At 37.6% G+C, this 26,157-nt stretch overlaps 1 protein-coding gene across 2 annotated transcripts in view; it reads left to right on the top strand.

Annotated features, from left to right (window-relative positions):
• LOC124162667 (proton-coupled amino acid transporter-like protein pathetic) overlaps nucleotides 1–26,157 on the top strand; it is a 57,100-nt gene that overhangs the window by 13,864 nt on the left and 17,079 nt on the right. For both annotated transcript variants that reach the window (XR_006865644.1, XM_046539264.1), the window contains exons 2-3: nucleotides 9,837–9,956; nucleotides 11,784–11,934. Coding sequence is in view for 1 of the 2 variants with exons in the window: in XM_046539264.1 (XP_046395220.1) it covers nucleotides 9,837–9,956; nucleotides 11,784–11,934 (271 nt within the window). In the remaining variant the exon portion in view is untranslated. The remainder of the gene's footprint in view (nucleotides 1–9,836; nucleotides 9,957–11,783; nucleotides 11,935–26,157) is intronic.

The raw sequence follows: 26,157 nt of genomic DNA, 5'->3' as shown, positions 1-26,157 counted from the left end.
CTATTTTCGGAATTGCGGACAAATTAATTTTAAATCTCGTAGCGTAAATATAAGCGTAAATACAAGCGTTTAAAATACGTAGCTTGAATGAAAATGTCGCTACGGTCAATACAAACAGATTCGTAAAGAATTACTTTAAAATATATGCATGGAATTGGTCTATTCTGTGCGCCATAATTTGTTTAAAATGATTAGGCCATCGAAACGCCGGAAAAAATGCAGCTCCTGACCTGGTGGCGATACCGAGAACTCTTCACGCAATCTATTCACCGGGAAAGCACAAAAGTCTTACTACAATAAATAGGTTTCCCTCCGAATGCTAAGCAAACGTTGATTGGTGTTCAACTCCACGTAAGTTGGCGTGGCACTGGACTTGAGAAATTGAGAAGATCGTCAGCTAGTTAACAGCAACTTAAAGCGGGGTAACTCAACTTGGAGTACCAATGCCTTTAGCTAAGTTAAGTATTTTCTGAGGATTCAAGTAAGAAAGATAAGAAAGTTTAAACTAATCATGGAAACTAACGAGAAACCCAAAAGTCGATTTGCCCGTTTGATCCATATAGGGCTGTCCGCAAGGGCGTTCTGTCTCCTTCTCCAGGAGATTGGTCTGAGAAATGAAGCATTCTTCATTTTCATAAAATTTTCAAAACTCTTCTCCTAAACGAATGTATTATAATTTTCAAAAGTATTTTGCACCCATGCTCCAGTCCCCAGATGAATGAATGGGGCCAACATCTATAAACAACCCGCGGGTAGGCACACAAACTGTGGAACCAGACTAATCTCCAGATTATCTCGGTTAACAGTACCAGTCACCTTGGCGTCAAATTATCATATGAATAAATTCAGTCGTCAATTGCAATCTTAAAAGGGGGGTAGGGACTGATAGCAAGATAGACAAACCCCGGATCGCAGCGAGCTGAAAGAGTTTCAAGTGGATAAAATTGCGAAGCGTGACATTTAGCAACATTATTAAAAAATGGTCGGCAACCAATGAAACGGATGTCAATTGCTGTGCAAAATCGTCGTTACCCAGTAACAGTGCGACAAACATGACTAAACTTTCGAAAACAACGGAATTTTTTCTATTATTCAGGAAATCTTACACAATAAGTTCCACCTGACGTTATTGCAATATTTAAATGAGATAAATTGTATTATTTGTTAATATGAAGTTTTTTCCTTATATTAAGTCAGTTTCAAAGATTTCCAACTGATATTGATTGTTTGATTGGTGCGAGCGTGGACACCATGGAGTCAAAAATCTTTATCTCAGATCGGTTATTTCAACTCGTAAACAAGCACTTAATCAACGATTATTATATGTTTATCGGATATTTTTTGAAGAACTCAGCCTGATGTTATTTTAATGAAGACATCTGGGCGCTACCTGTCTTCCATGGCAGTTCATTGCCCATAATTCGAAATAAAACTTCGAAATCCGCAAAGCAGAAGGCGATCGAGAAAAAAAGCTTTCTTCTCGATCAAAAAAAGTTTAAAGCTCTATTTAGCCTCTATTCAGCACACGCACTTTCGACTTTTATTCCACTGGGAAACTAACTAAGACCTTCTGATTGACTCTAGGTATTCCAGCTCTGTCGTATTCCCTTGTCGTCAGCATCGGCGAAATACAGCTCTACCAATGAAGGCCACATTTCTTGTGCATAATGTGCCAACGCTCAAGAGTTTTTTTTTCCCGAATTTTACTCATAAATTCAACCGGTGACTGTAGCACAGGTGCACACAGGCATCTGTAATTGATAACACATATTCTATCGACTAACGTACTCAAAAAGAATTAACTCTACGTGTAATATTTCCTTCAAAATTGCATTCGGAAACTGAATTTTGATACAGTATATTATGGAGATGCTCGCCAATACGATGAGAAATGTGTATTGTGCAACAATATATACATGCATGATTTGGCAAAAATCTCATGATACCATGAAAAACCGAGTAAAATAAAACTCGTGCTCATCAGCAGACTTCCTTTTTTTCTCATGAACAAATGAATATTATTATTGAATCCAAATAAACGTTAGGTACATCAAAATGGCGCCACGGATGGGTAAACTTGATGGATAATGTGTAAATTTCAATAGTATAAGGATTTACTCATCCGTATTATTCGTATTCTAACTTTCCTTTTGTGCATTTATGGATATTGTGCAGGAAGCAAAAATACTTCTTTTATTGCATGTGAGAAAAATATTCGTTTTGATGGCGCTGCCATAAACCTAACTCCTTACAAAAACCAAAATAACTAATTTAATATACAGGCGCTACGCCAATGCTACGCACTAGACATTCAAGTCATCCTCATTAATGAGCCGATAACGTAGCATTAATTGTGTGTGTGAATGCACTATTGATACTGTTCTTGATCCAGATTAGACAATCTTTCAGCTTGAATTGTTTGTGTAGAGCTCGTGAAATAGAGGAAATCCCGTTCAATTCCCGGGAAAATAATTTTATCTTAAAATCTAAGGTATCTTATGAGGGCAGATTTTTACCACCTACGTTTGAATGAAAAACTCAGACGATAGATAAACCAAGGTCGTTTGCAGGAGACACTGGGTAAGACACATTGCAATATTCATTATAAAGAGTAACATTTTTGCCACAGGGCATCCATATTGGAGGTCAGGTCATGGGACGTATCACGCCCACTCCATCAGTTATATTTCGTCTTTTTTTCATTACTGGTCGGATCATACCGGTAATATAGCGATTACCCTGATGAATATCTTTGAATACAGCGCGTGGACCCCAAACATCTATCGCTCTTCATAGCTAAATATTAAAATAAGTTAGATTGGAAAAATGTTTGGAGTACCTAAGCATGTAGCCGGGATTATACCTTGCTATTTGTATAATAATCCAATCCTGACGTCCACAAAATAATAATTATTCTGATAACTGTCTTCTACAAAACCTAACTTTACTATTGGGTCCTTCGATATGATTGCAAAGGGATGCCAAACTCGACCTTCAATTCCTTTCAAATTTAATTTAGGATATTTAGTGACCATTGAGAGCTATGAACAACATAAATGAAATGTTACAGCGATGCGAAACGGAGTCATACTAGGACACCTACAAGCCTTTTTTTGAGAAATTCGAGCATGTTTTCCTATATAAAAAAATAATTTAAGTTCACTTGTAAAATAGCTTCAACGCATAGCCGTACATTGCTGAATAGAGGATAAATAGAGCTTTAAACGTTTTCTGGTTATGCTCAAAGAAAGCTTTTTTCTCGATCGCTTTCTGCTATGCGGATTAAGAAGTTGTATTTCGAATTATGGCCAATGAACTGCTATGGAAGACAGGTAGTGCCTAGGTGTCTTCATTAAAAGAACATCAGGCCGAGTTCTTCAAAAATATCCAGTAAACATATAACAATTGTTGATTAAGTGCTTGTTTACGAGTTGAAATAATCGATCTGAGATAAAGATTTTTGACTTCACCCACTCATCAAATCTCTGCTTGTTCACTACATTAGAAACTAAACGAAAACTTTGGAACACAGATTTTATCGCAGATTTAGCAGAGATTTCCACGAATATTCCTATGTGATAGGACTCTACGTACTGTGACGGAAATATATATTTAAAAATTCTACCAGTGGATTATATCAACTTCTATCATAACTTACAAGAATACGAAAATGGTGGAAAAAACGTATTTTTCATCCTGATTATAATCTTGTATAATAGCCATCTAATCACTGAGACCCTCAACCCTAATCAAAATTATTTTGGATTGGTGATCCAACTACGGAAAATTGGTCAAATGCCTTCTTCGCATATAGGATTTTCATTACAGCTCCATTATTATATTTAAGCAGATTTTATAATTATCATAACGAACACAGAGGGGTGAAGTACGAAAAAAATACGCTCAGATCTTCTTATACCAGGTGTTTCAAAATGAAAAGTTAGGTTTTTAATGCTTTCTTATATTTATCACAATAAACTTATACCTATAAATATTATATCAAATTTAAGAGCAACTCAAACAGCTTTACAAAAAAGCATAAACATATTGAATACGAACACTTTTCGTCAAATGGCACACGTCAAGGCGATATGCGAGTTCTTCGCAAACGTTGATTAGTGTTTCTCGAGTAATTGTTGCAACAGCTGCTTCAATAAAGTAAGCTCGTCGTGGAGGCATGGATGTTCACATTGCCTGCAGGATCACATGAGACAATAATAATGAACGCACGTCGCACATTAATCACAGATTCCGTCTTTCCAAACTTAAATATAAAATTTTCAAAATACGAAAATCTTTCTGTTCGCCAGTCGCCATCTTTTCTACTTGCACATTACAACGAATGGCGGCGGAAGAAATGTGTACACATACGCATTGTTTACAACAAAACTGTTTGAGTCGCTCTTTCATTTGTACTTAAATTTATATCTGTAAGTTAAGCGTAATAAATATTATAAATCGTTTAAACTCCACTATTAATTTGTAAAACGCCCATAACATACGTTTCAATATCTGTAATTAGTAAATAAGAGTACTTAAAATTCTAAAAAAGCCCCTTCATTAGCAGTAACAAGTACAATTATAGTCCCATACCGTAGAAATTTCGTACTTCTTTAAATATTCCAAGAGTTATGCACGAGATTCATCTATAATCTTTTTCTCATGCTGCAACTCATTTTCACTGTATTCAGAGTAGAGTATAGAAAAATGCAATTTACCGGTATTATTCTGCTGAGACAATAGCATAGTTATTTTGGGTAGCCTTATATGTTCTCACGACGCGGCATTTTTGACCTCTGCTTGTAGGCGGAGTAACGGAGGAAGTAACGATTACTTTTCAAAAACATGGAGAAGATTACCAGCAACTCTCGCATTTGTTATAGTAATTACCTAAAAATCCCACCAGAAACACAATTTCATTTACTAAGGTACTTGTCATCTCTCCCTAGGATTCAGTCTTTGGAAGCTTTTATTGTAGGAAGTATTTATGAAAGAGGATGTCTGTTTGTCTGTCCGCTTTGTATTTCCAAACCGTGGTACGGATTGCAACCATAATTAGTTCGTAGGTGCATTTCATGCTCCCAAAGTTTATACAGCAACTTCTGGTTGTGTCCGTTCTTTCAGTCGTTTTCTCATTACAGTTTATTACGTCACGTCATACAACTTCCGTGGTTGGACATCCTGCAGGGTAGGCACACCTCTTGACCGCTTAAAGAGAAAACATAGCTAAAAAAATTCTACACTTAACTATAAATCCTCTCGGAGCAAACGTTCTCGCTGGGATATGCGTTCACACAACGCTTTTGGTCTGCGCAAGTGCAGAGACACAACGGTCAATGTTGTGCAGCGCGATTTAAGCCTATCTCGAGCTTGGTATACGGAAATAGTTTTTTTGCATTGTTTACTGGTACATAGGTATGCCATCATCATACATGCTTTTTTCCTTTACCTAAAAATCCTGCCATTTGACCAAGAATTCCAAGTTTCCCAGTTCTCTGGGTACTATCCTTCCCGAACAACGGCGGGTGGCCTGCTAGTGATGTATAAGAGTGGAATTCGTGCATTTTAAAATTAATCCTTATGCAGCTCGTTCAAAAAAAAACTTAATTGAATTGCTCATATCGATGGATAAGGTCTAACAACACGTACTTCAAAAATAGCAACTTTTCAGGAGAGCAAAAAAAGATTTATATTTTTAATTGTGCAGTGAAATTAAAAACCAAAATTTCATAAAACTTAAAAAAAGAAGCATACATTTGCAAATAAAGAGCTATTTTTTGCTTGAATTTTATTTTAATGTCAGATACCCGTCTCAAACCGGCCAAATTTTGAGATAAGTAAGTGTTTTAAGAACTTAGCCATCGATATGTAGAAAGATATACATTAAGTAGTCAAAATAAGATAAATCGTGCACTAAAAGCTTGGTAGACAAATTTTGGCAACAAACGGAAAAAATGAACTCTTTATTTCCTTATCTCTAGCAAACACAATCGGCAATTAGGCTGACCAATCGATTTTGATTGCCACCCATTTTTTATATTGACTTTGCTCTTATATACCTCCGTGTAGATACAGTGAGGGTATTTTTAGAGCATCGGCTGGAAATCGATACTCATATAATAAATGGCACTACAAGGCACATTTCATAAACCCAGTGGGCAAGTTAAGAAAGCAATTTTCCGTGTAGTATTTTTTTAAATGGCACTATTATTTTATGGATTTCATCGTTTTTGAAAAAAGTATTCATCACAAAATAGTCCCTTAAAATGGAAAAAGGTAATCAATGAAACGATTAAGCAAATTCAGCTTTCTTGGTTAGAGATAAAGTTTATTTGGGATATTATACCAAGCAAAATTTTTGAACGTGAAATATACAGTTGTAGAATTTGCGAAAAAGCTGACGAAATTTCGTTGTAATTTTTTGTCACCTTAAAAAACAAGTTCTCATATCTTAACAGGCCGATTAATGATAGGAATAGACTCTTTGGAGAACTGTTTCAGCCCTATCCAAACGACATAAAGATTGAGAAGACAAGAAGATTCAACAAGAGGTGCCAAAAATTTATCTTTCTAATTTCATTGTTATTTTAAATTTTCGATTTCACTTATCGGGTTCTTTGTGATTAATTTCCATTTATTCAATTTTTTTTGCATAATAACTGTTACTATTTGGCGAATAGAAAACTTGTAACTTGCATAATATAGTAATAATAATAATAACAACTTTAAAGCTCATGTCACATTTTTTCTATTACGGGGTTCACAAAATAATTGTTTTAATCCTTTATGATGTTTATTACGCCTTTTTTCAACTCATAGCATGAATAAATTGAGGTGTCATCCAAAAAGTAAAAACTGTTTCCTCATGAAAATAAACATATCACACCTCTTGTACGCATCCACCATTTCTGAGGTGGTTCAAGGTCCAAGCGTGAATCCGAATGCGAATAATCAGTCACGAATACCTTCGAAAGATCACTGATTACCGTTTCCTTCGAGTGATAACGACATATCCGATCAAAAGTTTTGTTTTCCTGAAGGATGCTACCTTGATTAAAATCTTTGATGCTAAAATTTCAGCGTGTCATTCAACATTTCATTGTTGTCCTTTATCTTTCGATGAGGTCATTGGAGATCATTAACTGAAGCCAAAATTGAAAACAAAAAACAAGCATCAACAGGGAAAAACCTACAGCCTCACGGCCGATATTTGGGGCTTCAACTAATAGTTGTGGACTATTTACAAATTAGATCGTTACCGCAGAAATGACTGACTGATTCATCAACGCCCAGCCCAAATTAACTATGATAGAACCGTAATATTTTGATGATACATCCGTCCCGCGGCGTATAGATAGGCGCAGTAAGAAATGATTTTTGCGAGAAATAATTTCTTTTTTTTTTACTTTGTAGCAGGCGTCGGGGTAGCCTGCTAGCAATGATAAGGCACTGGAGTGGTTTGGACGATGGAAAGGAATTCTAGAAGGCAAGAAAAATCAAATAATTACACTTTACGGTACGGGGAATCGAACCCGGGCCACCCGCTTGGGAGGCGTCCGCGCAACCGCTGAGCTAGCTGGCCTGCTAAAGAGAAGCCAAGATGGAGCGCAATTTATGTCGCCTCCGGGCAAGCGGTGTGGCGGCGAGGCAGGAGGCGCGGCTGCCACAACTTCAACAGTGTTTCCTGGCTTAGTAGGAAAAGTATTGAATTCGGGGCAGGCCTTTTTTTTACACATTCACATTCATCATAAACAGTTATCAATCCAAAGATTGGCTAGGCATAGCTCTACACTCAATTCTCCTATCCAATCTTTCCATGGATTCCTGAAACCGCACATTTTTTTAAAAATTATTATTCGATGCAATTGGTGCGTTGACGAAAAAAATGGTGTATGATCAGAGGAAAAGGTGATGAATGTTAATGATTTTCTGTCCGCGTGCGGAAAATACTGTACAAGAATATCTATAATGAAGATACCATCTGACAAAGTATCTGAGACTAAAGTTGTACTGGACTAACGATGGTCTGAAATCAAGGCAATACCTCGCACACAGATTTCATACCACGTGAAAGTTGTTAAACCAAATGATGCATTGTATGCTGAGCTCACTAATGAGCCATATATGCGCAAAAAATATATATCACTAATTGATTTTTATGGGCTACTGAATGAATGTATTTTATCTTATTTGAGGTTCGTACCTTATTTAGAATGATTTTAAGGGTTTCTGAATACATTTGCTTTGTTTATCTTGAATAGCAGAATTTATTTTGGAATTTTTTGGACAGTGAATATAATTATACCAAAAGGGATTCGCAATAGTCAGTCCGTGACATTTCTGGTCAGTCCACGACGATGCTTTTCAAGAGGGATTGCTCCTCTGTAAAAATCAGTTATTGCAATGGGCTTTGCAGCATTATGAAATTTACATTTGGCGTTCTGAGATGTATCTTACTGTAACTCTGAATCACTCTTCGTTTCAGAGCAAAACTTAAAGGTTTTAATCTGAGCTGAAAGTTCGTTTCCTTTTTGTCAGTCCGTGACCGTGAATTTTAAGCCATATAAGTCCTGTAATTTTCAAAAGACAGCAGTGTATCAACCCAAGTAAAATGTGTCACAATTTTGTAGCCATTTGGAAGTTGAAAAAGTTTAGTACGTAGGACCGTCCGCGCTAGATGTGTTCTTAAAAGTTCAAAAACCCTTCGTAACGGTCAGTCTGTGGCGGGTGGAATCGCCCTTTATGAAAATCCTGTTTACAGTGAGTCCACATTTCACGAACATTTGACTTAGGAACTTTCAGAAATACGAATATACAAAAACTTCAAACGTGCCCGAAATTTCAAATTTGGCGCCTTTTACGCTGGGCTATACAACGCGGTGTAGCTTAGAGGAACTCCCACTTAAGGCAAAAGAAAGTATCAATTGAGTCGTTAAGAAGTCAGGAATCAGCGTTAAGCCTGTTTTTCCTTCCCGCGGGCAGCGACATTATTTCGGCACACGCAACAACAACGACGCAACAGTTCGTTACGTCGCACACTGAGCTGAAATCGAAAGAAGCTGGCCAAAACCTCAAAAACGATATTTTTGAGCTACTTCGCATAAATATTTTCAAATAAATTGTGCATAACAACTCCGATATAATGTCTCCTTTGCCGGCACATTAACAACATATATAGAATTAATGTTGAACAAATTTAGCGAAAAACGACCTCCCTCATTTTTTCTGAAAATAACCAAATTCATCCGAGTGCATTGGTTTTATGAATTACTTTATTGACAAAACTGTTATACCATGTTAATAAACACTTCTTTATCTTCCATTTGGAGGGTTTTTAAAGATTTTTTCATCATTAATCATAGATACATAACAAATTGGCGGAGCCTGTTTTTAACCAGTTTTTCTTAAATGAAGAGAAAAAGTAGATACTTCGATTGAGTTCTGCCAAGTGACACATACCATGTCGTGAAGCTTCTACATTATAACTCTAAAGTAAAATCTTGCTCTAGCTTGCAACCCCGCATTTTACAGTGTTTTTTCGAGCGTGCCGTCGACTCCAGTTCTAGCAGCCGGCGGCGGAGAGTACGGCGACGGCGCAAGTGTGTGGATGCGATATGGCCACATGCATTTTTCTATCTGGATAATCGATACATAACGCTGCATAAGGATAGATTACTTAAAATCAAGGGTATAAACTTACGGTTAATTCGCTGATTATGATCAGAACAAGGATTAATAATTTAATGAAAGTTTATCGTTACAACCGTTATAAAGTGTCTACTTTTACAAACAGCTAAAGTGACATTGAAGCAATTCTTCCATGGAATGTTTTTCAGGAGGGACAGCCGTGCGGAAAAGGGAGCAGAAGATGGCGTGGCAACCATCGAGGGGCCGCCGACGGCGTACCCGAGGGGAGACAGCATCTTCACCGAAAGGAAACTCACCCACGCCACCAAGTAAGTACGCATAAAAGCAACATTCGGCAGCTTGTGAATTAGGCCTTAAACTCATTTAATCAGCAATAAATTTTTACTCGCGTTCAGAGTTAGATATTAAAGCGTCAATCAAGAATTAAAAGGAAAATATACAGCCGATTTACGGATTTTTATATTTTTCGAAAAATCATGCGGACTTCACGGACATATACGCCTATGAAGACCAAGCCATAATAACTATGGCTGCTTCGATAGAAACAAATTATGACTTAAAATTTTAGGATTATAAATACGAAAATTAATAAATAAATTATGGTAAATAAAGAACTCTCCAAATATCACATATGATATTAGTAACGACCAGTTTCGTCGCAATGCTACATCGTCAGATTCAAACACAGGATACAGAGAGAGTATATAGAGTAGGGAACCTGATAGTATTTGAACATGTATTTGATAGCAAATAAATTAGGGAACTTGATAGTATTTGATCCTGACGACGTCGCACAGCTATGACACTGGTTGCTATTAAAATCATTCGAGAAATGTATGAAGTTTTTCATTAAACAGAAAGCAATTTATCAAGTCATGCCACAAACCATCAATTTAATTTTATTTTGTAAAATTATGGCTTATGGAATAGTCTCCTAAACCTAAGTGAAATCCAAATAATGATACTAAGCGTGCAAGAGGGCGACTTCACGGATCGCAATAGTATCTGGGAAATGTTGCTGGAATGCAAACAGTCATCCGTTTGTCTTCGTCGTTCCACCGAGTTCCCCCGACAGATATCTGGCTTTATTTCCGGGGCAATCCATTCCGAATCACCCAGGCCATGTTTCTCAACATTTTTAATTGTCCTAAACGCACACCACAACGCAAACCTCAACGCTCACCACAACGCCCTTGCGGGTGTAAGCTGCAGTACAAAATGTTTACAACAGATGGTGGTCACGATGCCGACCATGCAAAATATTTCTATATTTAAATACATTTTAATTATCAATGCAATTTTAGTTTAAAAAATACCTATTGTTGCAGTAATTACTTAATCAAGCCCCTGCGTACTGACTTGCACTGCACGAGCCCTTGTTTGCATTGCAGGAGCATGTGAAGTGGTTGCATTTTAATTGAAATTCACTGCTCCACTACTCTAAATGTAGTAGAGTCTCAGTCATAATTTTTTGTGAGATATTTATTTGTGTATAAAGAACGTTCTGTAAAATTTTCACTTGTTTTAATTCAGTCCCTTTTTCGATATTGACCCTCGAAAATCGACGTTAAAAGGCTTTCGGCTTTGTTTGACAAGCTCTAGAAAAGAAAAGGAGAGCATTCTCAGTGCTAAAACTTATACTGAAAGTAGTTTTTTAAGTATTCAACTCAGAAATAACATTTTATTAGTGAGTCTCGTTTCCTCCATAAAAATTTATGGCGTTTAAAAGTTAGTATTGACAAACTTTTCTGTAGTTTTTACGGAAAGATTTTGACTGACTGTATTTTATGATAGAAAAATAAAAAAATGGTTTCCAAAATTTATTTTCATGATGAACACACTGTTTTTTTAATTATTCGGATATCTTTTAAAATTGCTTCGAAATTAAACTTTATGCAAACCACGTTTTTTTTATCAAAATTTGCCCAGCCGCCCTTTTAAAAATGGCTGCCAAAAAAAAGTATGGCTTTTAAATTTTTTTTCAAATGGTGTTTTGTGATTGTCTACTTGTAGGGAACCAAGGATAAAAAAATCAGTCGAATCGAGTCAGTCAAATTAAAAATGTCGAGAAACAAATTTTATTCATATTGGGTGATTTGAAATGGAATGACCCTTCCCATGCTTTGTTTCCACAGTGACATGGACACCCTGGTGCATTTGGTGAAGGGCTCCTTGGGCGCCGGTATTCTCGCTATGCCGCTGGCCTTCAAGAACGCCGGCCTAGCCTTCGGTCTTGTCGCAACCTTCTTCATCGGATTCATCTGCACTCACTGCATCCACGCCCTGGTGGGTATCGCCTCGTGATTTTATGAGCTTCCGCTGCACTAAATTAAGTACAATTCGCTTATAACGAATTTCAGGGGACCATCGTTCTTTTTTGTTATGAACGGGATTTTTTTATATCTTAGTCAATACATTGGAGGAAAACGGATTCTGTAGTAAGGATATTTGGAAGAGAATTGCATTAGCAAAGGAGGCGTTCATGAACAGGAAGGATCTTCTGATAGGTTCACTATGTAAGAATTTCAAGAAAAAATTAGTGAAGAGCCTAATCTGAAGTGTAGCGCTTTACGGTGCAGAAACGTGGACACTTAGGAAGGAGGACGAGAGAAGACTCGAGGTATTCGAGATGTGGGTGTGGAGAAAATGGAGAAGGTGAAGTGGACGGAGAGGAAGTGCTGGACATGGTGGGTGACGAGAGCAGCTTTTAGATGAGATACGGAGTAGACAGAAGGTATGGATGGAGCGCGTACTTAGCTGGGATGGGATGTTGAAAACAGAGTTAGAGGAAAGAATGTTAGGTAATCGAGATAGGGGTAACACCTAATAAATATGGGTTATAAGTGGTATTCAAAGTTTACGCAAAAATTTCTCCTGATAACACATTAGCCTAAAACATTAGAAGACAGAAGAGCTACCACCAAATAATGAAAGACATGGCAGAAGTTTTCAAACAGAATGCCTTCCACGGCTTCTAGAAAGTCAAATTTTTAGCAAGTTACTTTAGCATAAGGTTTCACTTTCCTTCGAAGCGGCTGAACTAAATTTACTTCGTATCCGACAGAAAAAACTTGCTCGGGGCCTTTCTTGCATTTGAGAGCAAAATCATCAGAACATCTTGACACAAGTATCAGGGATCTCGACATAAGAAACACCACTTTTGAAGTCATAGATAGCTGTCAAATTCCATAAATTGATTAAAAGATAGCATTAATTTGAAATATGTCGTGTTCATGGATAATTTAGGGAACATCGGAAACGGTAGAATTGCAAATCAAACTGTACTCTATGAGGAATACTTTATATCTGTATCAACCCATGGAAGCTCTAATTTGTCTGTTGCTATGCGCACGGTTGTTTAATCAATTTCTTACTTCAAAAATGCAGACCTCTTTTAAGTAAATGTACCTTAAAAATGTTCAATAATCATCAGCCCATTTCAACACCAATATACCCAATGACGGTTTTCTGACAAATGTGCAAAAATCAATCTTGTATTTTCCATTTGCATCGTAATTTGTAATGGACTGCTTTTAAAATGGATATCAGAAAGTAAAACAGATAATTAATCATAAAAAGAGAGTCCGTAGTATAAGCATAAATACTTACCACAATTAAAATTGCGGTAAGCATTTATGTTTCAGTGGTGATATTTTCAACTACCAGTGACAATAAACACAATGCCTACATCTAAAATTCAATTTGCCTACATAACTCTCATCATTTTCTGCAAAACGCAGTTGTTACCTAATAGGCGTAATGTGTTACGTAAAGCAATTTTGCCGCTTTCTAACTTGTAGTAGGGCAACGCAGAGTAGGCACATATCCTATTCTCACTAACACCATCCCTAAGCTTTTGCGTTCCTTATCCAATCTCTTGCTTCATACGAAGTTATTATCATAAGAACACAACATGAGAAGCAATTTCAGAACTTCGTCTACTATAATATTTTATTTTGTTAATTACCTTAGATAAACGAAAAAATGGAAAAGACTATTTTCATTCACTATTTTTCATGTCGCTATGTAAGAATTTAAAGGAAAGGTTAGTGAAGAGTCTGATCTCGAGTATAGTGCTTTACAGACACTTAGGAAGGAGGACGAGAAAAGACTGGAGGTATTCGAGATGTGGGTGTAGCGAAGAATGGAGAAGGTGAAGTGGACGGAGAGGAGGAGGAACGATGAAGTGCAGGACATGGTGGGTGAGAAGAGGCAACTTTTAGATGAAATACGGAGAAGACAGAAGGTTTGCATGGAGTGATTACTTAGCGGGGATGGGATGTTGAAAACAGTGTTAGAGGATGGAATGTTGGGTAAACGAGGGAGAGGAAGGAAAAGAATAGCATTTTTAGATAGAATGAAAGGGAGTAGGTCTTATTGTGCATTGAAGAGGGAAGTGCATGATGTAAGGGGAGGCTCACGGAATTCTTCTCAAGTACTCCATGGAAATCTACCTTAATCGGTAGAATACTTTAATAAATATATTTAGGGATATTGCCCGATATTTCACAGAAGTTCCGGCAAATATTCCGTGAATCGTCTTTATTTAAGATAATTAGAGCGCCTCGGTATAAGTAAGATGAATTTGATGAAAAAATTGTCACATATTCTTTGAAAGACGCACTTTCAATGCTCAAATGGAGAAGGGATTCCTATTTACCGTTTTTAAGGGTGTTCTATCCTAATTCAAAAATCCAAATTCAACCGTCGCCGGATTTTAGTTGCGAAGTCGGCCGCTACGGCCAGTGGAATGGGAAGCCTCCTTGGGTGGAGGGGAGTAGTCGCTGATCGAAGGAAAAAAAAGGAAAGGAGGAGGGGTCGAGCTTCGCTCCGACCGAAAAAAACACCCGACGCTGTATCAAGTTTCACTGCGGAGGGTCGATATTGAGAGTGGTCAGGATTCGGAGGTTGATTTTTGCTCTCTGGCGGCATTAGTCCCACCTCAGCCACTCGGTTGCCGTTTCTTGGAAGAATCCAAATACGCACGCTCTCGACGAGGCTGGGAAGTACGGCCGGCTTCTATGAAGAAAGACGATTACTTGTATCGTTCTCTCCTTATTCGACTCTCCTGGAAGGGGAGAGCTGGTCAACGTTCATATCACAAAATTGTTAAGTGCTATTCAAAGCATCGTAAAAGTCAATTACGCTAACCGAAATGCGCGTACTTCGTGAAACTTTTTTTAAAAGTACAACTTTACATTTTTACGTTATTCTTCAGTATGAATGAAATAGTAATCACCCACGTCCATTTGAAAACTTGTATTCAATACAGTTACTTTCCGAAACACGTTTATTCAGTAATCATAGCGCTGCAGGGAGAACACTAATAAGACATATGACAAATAATGAATGAACGAAAATTGATTTTCTATCATCTTTAATATTTATTGATTTATATGGTAAGAACATCATAAATTGCATATTGCATCAGACATCACATACAGCTTTAATAAGGCCAATAAATCTGAATAGATCGCATCGGGTCATACTGACTTTTTCTTCGATGTTTTTTTAATAAAATGATGCCGTTCGAACTAGAGTTTTTCTGGTCTCTAATTTCTTGTAATTCTAACCATAAGTAACGTTTAATATTCAAAGTGTTCCCTAGTTTTGCTGCAACCGAAGTTTTGACCCGATGCGATCAAAAGTGTTACAATTTATTCTCGCTTCCGATTCATCGTGAAGACGATTAAAATTCATTCCATCGCATTTGGCTTGATGAAATCGCCGATGACTCATCTTCCTGGAATACACCCATGTGCTAAAAGTTTGTGTGAAGAATCATCAGCATTTCGCCTCTTTTTGCACAGAATTATTACATATAATTGTTAAAATCACTAATTTCTAATTTAATTCTGTTTCTGGAAATTATGCAAAGGATCGTGATACTTGGCAGTTGAGTGAAGATGAATAACTGGCTCTTATTAGTCTCCTTTTTCTCTGAGGTGCGTATGAAATTTCCCATGTTGATATTAGGGAGATTTGGAGCAAAGAAGTCTATCAATTTTTTTCCCGTACACTGAGCTATCGGATTTTTTTTTCTACGGTGCATTAGTTTTTATGACCTCAGCACTAGACTAGAAAGCAATAAAAGTGAATAGTAAGCCGCAGTTACTGAGTTCATTAATAAAATATCCAACAAATTTGAATTTTCAAAAACACCATCAGAGTACATCACGATCCTTGAGCAACTTATATCATTTCGAGGACGATGTCCTCTAACGCAGTATCTATCCAAAAGCCAAAGAAATATGGTATTGAAGTCATTGCTGCGGTGGATGCTAGGTAATTTTACCTAAAAATTGAAATTTATATGGGCACGTAGCCAGATGCCCTTTCAAAGAATCCAATTCACCTCATGAAATTGTCAAACGCTTAGCAGAGCACATTGAATGCAGAGGAAGAAATATTACCAGTGACAATTGGTGTACCAGCATGCCTTTAACAGTAGAACTTTATCAAAAAAAGATTTGGGGGGGGGGAGGCGGGCAGCTGACCCCCTCCAGAAGAAAAAATCGCAAAAGTCTTTAAGCAAAATCAGTACTGAAGTGAAACGAAAGTATTCAACAAATTTTCTTTAAACCCACGAAAAATGATATGCATTAGTAGGTATAAGATATGTAACTAAAATAAAAATATTTTTTCTAGGAAATGATATCATAAACTAATAATGCGCTGCTATAATTTTCTTAAAATATTTGTTTCATTCACCTTTTCCATGCTAAAATGTCACAACTTGGCTTGCTCCCCCTTCTAGACTATGGCTTGCCCCCCCCCCCCCTAGTTATGACTCTGGGTATGCCCTTTTCTTACATCCTTCCCTTTTTGGCTTTACTCCCGACATTTCCGCGTTGTAATACCTACGTTTCAATAAAATCCATGTAGTACTTACTTCTGCCATTATCCATGACGCAAGTATTACTGCCTCAAGTGGTAACAAAATGCTTCCTGACATTATATCATTTTACAAAACTATCAAGGGGGTGTGGATTCAAATGATCAGCTTTGCTCAAATTATAATTCCTTCGTAGTTGCATGTAAAATGACCTCCTAAATCCGAATATGAACTTTGTTTTTCTCCATCACCCACCATTTTCGGGGGAGCTCCCCCCCCTCCAATTTTTACCACTTTTCGGTCATTTGGAGAAATTAAAAGGATTATTTTAGCATTTAAATTTTTTCTAGGGGTTTTGAGGGGTGCAAAATTCTGAAAAAATAATATTAATGGTAAAGATGTAGATTTGAGGGGAATTAGTCTCCGTAAATTGTGTAATAACGCATTAAAATGACCAATTTTGCCATTTTTTCGCAATTTTCACGTATTTTAAAACATTTTCAGCTTCTATTTCACATCATCCTCCCCGAAAGATAATAATACATAACTGCAAGAAACAGCAGTATTAATAAAAATATTTTTCTGTATAGCATAGCAACAATAATTAAAATATGTAGCAATAGCTCGGCAGATTCACTTTACTACTCTGGCCCTCGCAGTGCCTCTCCCGCTCAGGCTTGGACGGTAATTCTCTTGATTTCGCAGCTAAAAAAAAGAAATGTAATACTTTCTAGTTCCACGCAGAATATAATACTGAGATTTTATATTTTCATTGGATTAAAAAAGTATTCTTTCTCCTTAATCATGGAATTCCACAAAGTAAGCCTCTCAAAGCAATTATGCATATTGAAGTTGTCATCATCTTCCCTCGGTATACCTCTTGTGATCGCAGAGTCAACTCTTTCGGTGTTCTGGACATGGATCCTTTTTTCCAAGTAATTTAAATAGTGCAAAACAGTAAAATACTTGGTCAAACTAATGGAACATATGGCACGAAGTTACGCCTATATGGATGCCAATCTCTTACAAAAGGGTATAAAAATCTTTTCCTGTAGGACAAGAGCGCCAACACTGAAATTAATTTTTACGTAAGATGAAGGTTTGGTTTTTTTACTGTAATTAAATGCATTGTTGATAGAAATGATGATACCATGTGACCCAGAAAAATGGAGACTGTTTATGGATTCTCTCTACTGCTCTACTCACGGGAGTGCAATCAGGCTTCACGAAATACTGCTGCTCCCTTAGTGAATACAACAGCCGCGCCCGAGAAAAACATTGCATCTTACGGAAATGGCCTCTGCGAGAAAGCTTCACCCATGGTTGTAAAAATGTTGCTCGTGTTTCCCTGGTTCCGAAAGAAAATATTCACTTGCCACAATTGCACATTAAACTAGGACAGATGTGTGAAAGCAATCGACAAGACAGGAGCTGAATTTCAATTTTTAACTTAAAGTCTTCGTTTTAGTGAGGCTAAAACCAAAGAAGAAATTCGTGGGCCCCAATTATAGGAAACTTTTCCAAGATTCAACGTTTATGAAACACCTGAATCATAAAGAAAGTCGAGCTTGGCTTGGATTCTGAAAAGTTTTATAAATGTTTGGGTGACAAAGAAGTGATGATTATGTCGCCCATGTCGAGGAATTGCTACCAGCGTATTAGGCCATGGGGTGTAACATGTCACTAAAAATGCATTTCCTACATTCACACCTGGGAATATTTTGGAGCAGTTTAAAATTAACATTGGGAACGGTTCCATTAAGATATCACCAAAGGAGAGGAGATTTTCAGAGAAGTTGAATGCGGGCATGTTGGTATGTACAATAGGCCTACTGCTGGTTTATGTATGAGAAACTTCTACCTCAGTGTATAAAAGGAAATCAAATTCCAAATTACTTATGTTATTTATCGTTCTTCACATTTGTTATTTTTCTCTTTGTTGATGCGCGTGTGACATTGGGGGCGCAAGCGTGGTAGCGTACCTTCTGAAAAATTGGCACACATTTTTATTATTTTTACCTTGTCGTGTTCATAAATATTTTTATCATTGCTGATAAAAGCCGTTTATATATTTTTCCATCATTTTGGGATATTTCGGGTAGAGTAAGATGAAATGGGAGCTGAAATATGAAGAAAATAAGTCAAAAAAAGCGAAAAAAGGAAAGGTTGATGATTTTTAAAGTGTTTTTTTAGTCATTAACGGAAACTAATCCTCCTAAATGTACATCCTTACCATTAATTATCATGTTTTAGAACTTTTCACCTATCAAAAGCCAAATAAGAAATATAAATTCTAAAATAATCTTTTTCATTCCTCCAAATTATTGCAAAATTGATGAAAATTAGAGGGGGGCCTTCCCCCCAAAAATGGTGGGTGATGGAGGAAAAAGGATGTCATATTCGGATTCAGGTGGTGATTTTTATGAGAATCACTAATGGTAATTATCAAGAAATCTTCCATCCCCCGTGAGGAGCTACGTACCCTTCTTCCGACCGCTCCGAAACCACCACGGGTTACCTAAAGTCCACAAAGAAGGCATCCCGTTAAGACCCATTGTGAGTCAAATAGACGCACCTACATATCATCTCGCCAGATATCTCGCTAGGCATCTACAGCCACACGTGGGGAAGACGTCATCGCACGTGAAGAATTCAGCGCATTTCGTCGAAATACTTCAAGGAGTGACAATGGAGGACAAAGACATCATGGTCAGCTTCGACGTTGAATCTCTCTTCACAAACGTGCCCATAGACGATTCGTTGGAAATAATACGAGGACTACAAACAAAAGGGTTCCCGGAAGACTACACCAACTTAGTGGAGTTCTGCCTAAGGAAAACTTACTTCACCTGGAACGGACAAATGTACGAACAAACGGAGGGGGCGAGCATGGGTTCTCCACTATCACCAGTGGTGGCTAATTTATTTATGGAGAAATTTGAAGCGGAAGCCATGGACAGCTACAGTAAGAAACCTAAACTGTGGCTAAGATATGTGGATGACACCTTCGTTATTTGGCCGCATGGAGAGAAATGGCTACAAGACTACCTCCGGCATCTAAACGCCCAACATCCTGCTATCAAGTTTACGATGGTAGTAGAGGACTACAACCAGCTCCCATTTTTGGACGTCCTAGTCAAAAAGAAGAAAAACGGAAAACTGGGACACGCTGTCTTTAGGAAGAAGACGCACACTCATCGCTATCTTCACGCAGCCTCCCATCATCATCCAGCTCAGAAACACTCAGTGATCTCCTCACTAATGCGACGAGCCTACGGTATCTCCGACGCCGAGTCCATATCATCGGAGAAAAATCTACTCGTAAAAACACTGAGACGGAATGGCTACAGTAGACAACTGGTCCTGAAAAGGGCCGCTGAAGCGGAAAATCGAAGAAAGAAGGAGTTAAACGAAGACGTTTTAACATCTAATCAAAACACCAATGAGAAGGAGGATCAGACGGAAGCAAGGGCACACGCAGTAATTCCGTTTGTATCTGGCACCTCAGAGAAGATTTCTAGGATTCTACGACAGCACAACGTCGTAACAAGATTCACTTGTGTCACCAAGACTGGCGATGTGCTACCGGGTCCAAAAGACGTTTTGCCGCACGACATTCAAGAAGGTGTCTATAAGGTGCCATGTTCATGCGGCAAAGACTACATAGGAGAGACGTGTAGATCAATGAAAGTGCGCATCCAGGAACACAGAAGGGCCACAAAAAATAAGCAATTTCAGCTCTCTGCCATTGCGGAGCATGCATGGAGCGAACCCGGACACCAGATACTGTTTGACGAAGCAACAGTTGTTGCAAAAGAAAATAAATATTATCCCAGGCTAATAAAGGAGGCTATCGAAATATTCAAGACACCGGAAAACATGAATAGAGAAGACGGCTACCCTCTCCACAGTTCGTGGAAGAGGGTCATACGAGAGAAAAGAAGGTGGACCAATCAGCATCCAGCATGAAAAATTGGCGCCAAAAATGAACTATATAAGTCAGCAGAAATTGAATCCCGACATCGACCTGAAGACGCCGGTTGGAATACCGGAGAAACTGTCGTCATAAAGAAAAATCCACGCGGTGAAGCCCAGGAACATGGAGACATCATCTAGACAATGCCGCGGAAAACTACGCATCAACATCAGGTCTCATAATGTGGACAAGTAAGTTGTCCCGTCTTCTGCTTAAGGTTTTTTGAAGATTTATTTTTTATCCCACTTTCTTTGCACTCATTCATTATTTACACGGTCGATCAATTTTATATTCATCATTCTTCGGTAGGAACACATTTTGAATGCTTCCACTCTTTGACTTCTCTGCTGCTATCAACGTCTAAGCCTCACTTCCTTAGAGAATCATACTCCATATGTAGCATATGATGAATTGTTTCCTTACTTCTATGCTTGTATTCTCAGATGTAAGAAGATTCATCTTTTTGTAGTAAGCCCTCTTTGCCAGCGCTATTTTACTGACTATTTCTTTCTTGCTTCGTCCATCGTTGGTAATTCGGCTTCCCTGGTAAGAAAACGCTTTCACCTCTTCTAGCTTTTGATTTCTTAGCTTAATGTTTGTCCTAGCCTCCTCTCTTTTGCTCCGTACTAATATCTTAGTCTTCCTTTTGTTGATTTTCAACTGATATCTGGCCATATTCCTTTATATATTTGTCAAAGTCTTCTTAAAATTCTTCTCTGTCTCGGCTATGTCTGCTATGTCGTCAGCGAATCGTAGCATACTATTTTCTCTCCGTTAATATTGACACCCAAATCCTTCTCCTTCCAATCACCTAAAATTATAAGGTTTTCTTCACCTCTTACCTGTTTGATTACTGCTGTGATATCTTGATATACGCCTTAAACTTCTTCATCCTAGTAGTCCGTCGTAGGTATGTTAACACGTTCTACTACGGTATCTACCGGCTTAATCTCTAGCTTTACCATAATTATCCTTTCATTTAGCGCGGAACCTTTTTCCATGAATTTCGATCGTATGCTCCTTATCTTTTACATAATTAACGGAAGGAGGAATATTTCTCGCAGTTTTTCAAAGTAAATTAGTAAAGGCATTAGAAATAATTTATCCCCTACGAAATTAAAGCGGGCCAAATATTGGCAAAGTCGAATCCATTAGTTCGGAATCAGACATAACTTAGTCCCAAGAAGATACATTGAATGAATTACACACAATTTGTACGTTGAAGATGGTGTTATAACATTGAAATCTAGGTCACATTAACTTTTCTTATAATCATGGAAAATTGCTAGCTTCTTTCAATATGGAAAAATTCCGCTCCATTACGTTTGAATCTTCGGATTTTATTTGTAAGTTGAATTAAGTGTATGTTTTTATGAAGAGCGTTTGAAAATCATTAATCATTCTACCAAACAAAGTTGTTAAGCATGGAACGGCAACTAAAAATTATCTAACGTGTAGTGGTTAGAGTTATTCGTAAAAGAGGATATTCCAGCGTCACATGCAAAAGGTTTTGTGCTCTCACTCATACAAAGTACTGCATCGAACAAGCAAATTTGTACGCAGTCACGCGCACGAGTGCATAGTTAAATACACTAGTGCATAGGTAAATAAGTATGATAATCGACATGAAAAAATCATTTGACTAACCTGGGATTCGAACCCGGATATCCCCGATGGCCGGTCAAATATGCTACCACTTATACCACGAAGCCACCTTTTTCCTTGAATATGAAATTCACTGACTCTTCAATGACTCTTTTTACTTGTGTCTAAGATTCGCCTAGAAAAAAATTATTTGGTAATGTAACTGACCGGCAATCGGGAGGATCTGGGTTTGAATCGCGGCTAACATAAGCGAAATGTTTTTTTTTTCGTGGCAAATAACAGTCTTGGTATATATGTATTCTCATTCATATTAAATAATAGTGGAGTATAAGAACTAAAATTCCCTACGCAATTAAAAAATGGGAAACATATCAAGTACAAGACCCGACTTCAATGCAGGATTCCATCCCGGAAGGGTCATACAGTGTACTGAGGGGTAGAGAAAAATTGATCGGGTAATGCTCCTGAGAAATTTTAGTTTCTTCCCAATGACTACAACCGCTCTGCGGTGATGTTAGTATCATTCTAAACTAAAGAAATTTTAATGAAATTACATTCAGTTGTCATAAATTTCTATACGTATTATTATACCGAATAATTTCAACAGTTAAATATAATGAGTCTACCTGATCCTGCGCACTAGTATTTTACATGAAGTCTCGCATATTTATATCGCAATGTAGTCGTTTACTCTGGCACGAAATCGTAATTTTAGTTAATAATTCGGTCGATGGATGGGTAAAAATAACTAACTACCTCGTTCAGTCATTCTCACAAAAATTAGCATTGAAAAATCGCGGAAGTTGCCGCCCACTTCTGAGAAAAGTTGCATTCATCATCAGAGTTTCGGTTCATTACGACCTGTAGTGAGAACCATTCATTGAGAGAATCAATAGCTCAGATGAGCAGCACGTGAATCAGGTTGTTGGTGAGAGATATAACGCGAAGTTAGTTTGCATTACTTCACTCAAGCGAAATAAATATCCCACATTCTAGATTTATCCGTGTGTATTGTTTGTTTTCTCGTCACTCCTGCTACACAAGTAAAATTCTTGTCTTATACTTGTAAAACTGGTTCGCAGGTTCATTGGATCTCGTGTATCTATTTTTTGCATACCACAAGCATACTTACGCAAATAGGAGATAGTTAACGATTAAATTCGGTCATCTAGACGTCATCGCTGTATTACATCGACCAAACATCAACCCTTGCTTAGTGATATGGTGGTTCAAGTTCAAATTCTTTCTTTTGGGTGACTCAGGTAACGATTAATAATAGTAATTTTAATAAATAAGAATATTTTTATAAGGAAATAACTTTTCGAAGTTTTCTCCCTCGGTTGCAAGTTATCGAGAAACACATATGTCGGAAATGCGAGACAAATAAAACAACGTGATACTTTTCATATCGTGTTTTGATGATATAACGGTTACTTTTGAAAATATTTAGACACGAAATGAAGATGTGCACGTTATATTACCTACTAGGTGAAATATTCATTCTTGGTTAGCGCCAGCAAGAACTTAAAAGGCAATGGTGTAACCTAGAATCTAATTGATAATGTGCAGTATATTCTCTATATTGATCTTATTTTCAATGCTTGGTTACAAAAAATTAATATATTATAGTCATAGCCAATACATTATCGAGAGGTACTTACTTTAAAGCTGTTTCTCCTTCTGCAGTGTAAATAGCATCTATTGTTGCAGGTTTGTAATGACTAAAATGGTTAAAATAATTTGATAGTCTATTTCTTAGCTGCATCACGTGTTTGCAGATTTTACGTGGATGAAAATACCTGTCTAAAGATATACTAACTGTTAATAATGTAGCACACTTAAAAAGGATTAATATATTCACCATTATTCCTAGTATTTCTTTTCCACCTTCCCACAAAAGATATGCTTCCTCTTTGATTTCCTTTCACTTTCCATGCATAAGAACAGAAAACTTGAAAACTCGCGCTAGCCCCGTTTCAAACATGCCGCTCGCAACACAAGAACACAGGGCTTCGGACGAAAAAAACTGTTGGCCTGCTGGGGCCCGACCACGGGTCAGACGGGCTTCTTAGGTCGAGGAAAGCATAGAGAAAAAAACATGTAGGGGACGCAAGAGACGATGGAGGGGAGGTAGTGAGAGAGACTGCTGTGGGGTGAGAAGCTCTTTCACCGAGAGTGGGGGATCATACAGCAGCGCCATGGAAGAAAAGATCGTAAGCGCTTGACGTTGAGAAAACACGCTTGGGAAATTGAGCTATAGCGTGGTTATTACAAATATTACATTGATGAAACGTATCTTATTTCCAAGAAGAAGGATGAATGTTCTCATTTCCCGAAAAAAAAATTCAAATCGCGTTTTCTACGTGGTAGAATTACATCGAGAAAACAGGCGTTTTATTGTGTTTTTCAGCGCCAATAACTAATTAACAAATGCTTTTCTAATATTTTTTTTTCGCTTGCCGAGAACAATAATCTTAGCTTAAACCATATCCAAAACAAGTTCTCTCCAGAGTGTATAATAAGCGAGCAAATGGCGAGCAACCTGAAGTCTGCAGAGCCGTTTTTCGCGGAGGTATAGAACACCCTTAAGATGTTTGACGTCAAATTTTGGATAAAAGGGTGGTTTCCTATTGTTTTTTATTGCCTTAATCGCAAGATTATTACACCTGGAGTACGCATTTCACGCTTTTAGATTTTTAAATGACGATATCTATTTTTCGCGATTAAATGAAAAGTGAAAATTTTAAAGCGCGCGAAAACGCAACAGCTAAGTATGAATGCGGGGAAAAGCCCGTGTGACGTCATTCTGGTTCCCGCTGCCGCCGCTTAAGGTGATCTTGTGGCGAGGATATGTGCGCCGCTGCGGTGCAGGCTGCTAGTAGGTAGCTCTTGGCTTAAATAAGGACACCTTATCAAACGAAGGAAACATTCCGACCATAGACAGTTTTAATCTTCAATATTATTTCTACTGTATAGATACCTTTTTCTCAAATTATACGCAACCAAACTCTACAAATGAGGTACAAAAATGCACAGAATTTATCAGAGAACATGCGACGGTATATCTTACTTCCTAAACATTGCTATTCTTTCCTACAATTGGTTTTGAAATAATTAAAAAAAACTGTAAATATTCCTGACGTTAACGGCGCACAAACTGATACATTTGTTCATTTGCAACAATATCTCGCATTCTTTAAATAAGTTTTATCAAAATGCGGCTTATTCCACATTCAAGTCTCCTGTTGATACGTAAGTATGAGTCATAATGTGCGTTTAACAGAGGATAGTGTAATTACTTCCGATGTTGTGTTTAAAGAGGTCCTCTGACCTCAATTTGTACATGAACATTGCAATTAAATTTGTACATAAAACCCTGCTTTTTTTTCTACATTTTAAAATTAGAAACGCGCCTATCCCTCTGTGGACTTGCATTGAAAAGAGCGGGGGAAGCCCGCTGGGAGCGGGCGCAGCACGATCGTGGGTGATTATTAAGAGATGTTTCCCTGAGCTCTGTGCCTCATGCATGCATTGGTAATCTCAGACAATGTAAAACTCCTATCTACTCGTACAGAATCTAGGTCCCCGTGACGTCACATGGAGTGTCGCTAATCTGGCCTTTTTCAAATACGGTCAAAATTGACCATTTCCATTCGTCTAAACTGGGATTTATAAACCCAAATAATTTGTATGTTATGAATACACTAATGGTGGGTAACGAATCGTAATCAGTGCCTTTCGTTTTATTTGTTGAAGGAAACTACCCTATTCCATCCCATAGAGGACTAATTTCTGTTTCCACTTTCATTAAATATTTTGCAGCATAATGTTTGTCATTGCGAGGAATAAAATTGAAAAGTAATGAATTTGACAAATCACATCATTTGTGCATAAATATAGGTTGACACCCCTAATTAACCTTATTTCCCCGTGAGACTCGAATGAATTTGCCCGTCAGCGACCCGAGTGGCGACTTTCATAAACCAATTGTTAACCCAATATTACCCAATGTTGCTTCTAAGCAACATCAAAAATGCGCAAATTTACAGCTCTATTTAGGGAATATTTAAACTATACCTTATTTTGTGGAGTA

This window comes from Ischnura elegans, chromosome 7, assembly GCF_921293095.1.
Source record: "Ischnura elegans chromosome 7, ioIscEleg1.1, whole genome shotgun sequence".
Lineage (NCBI taxonomy): Eukaryota > Metazoa > Arthropoda > Insecta > Odonata > Coenagrionidae > Ischnura > Ischnura elegans.
Note: the sequence above shows the minus strand (reverse complement) of the source record. Positions and strands in the feature narration are given on the sequence as shown.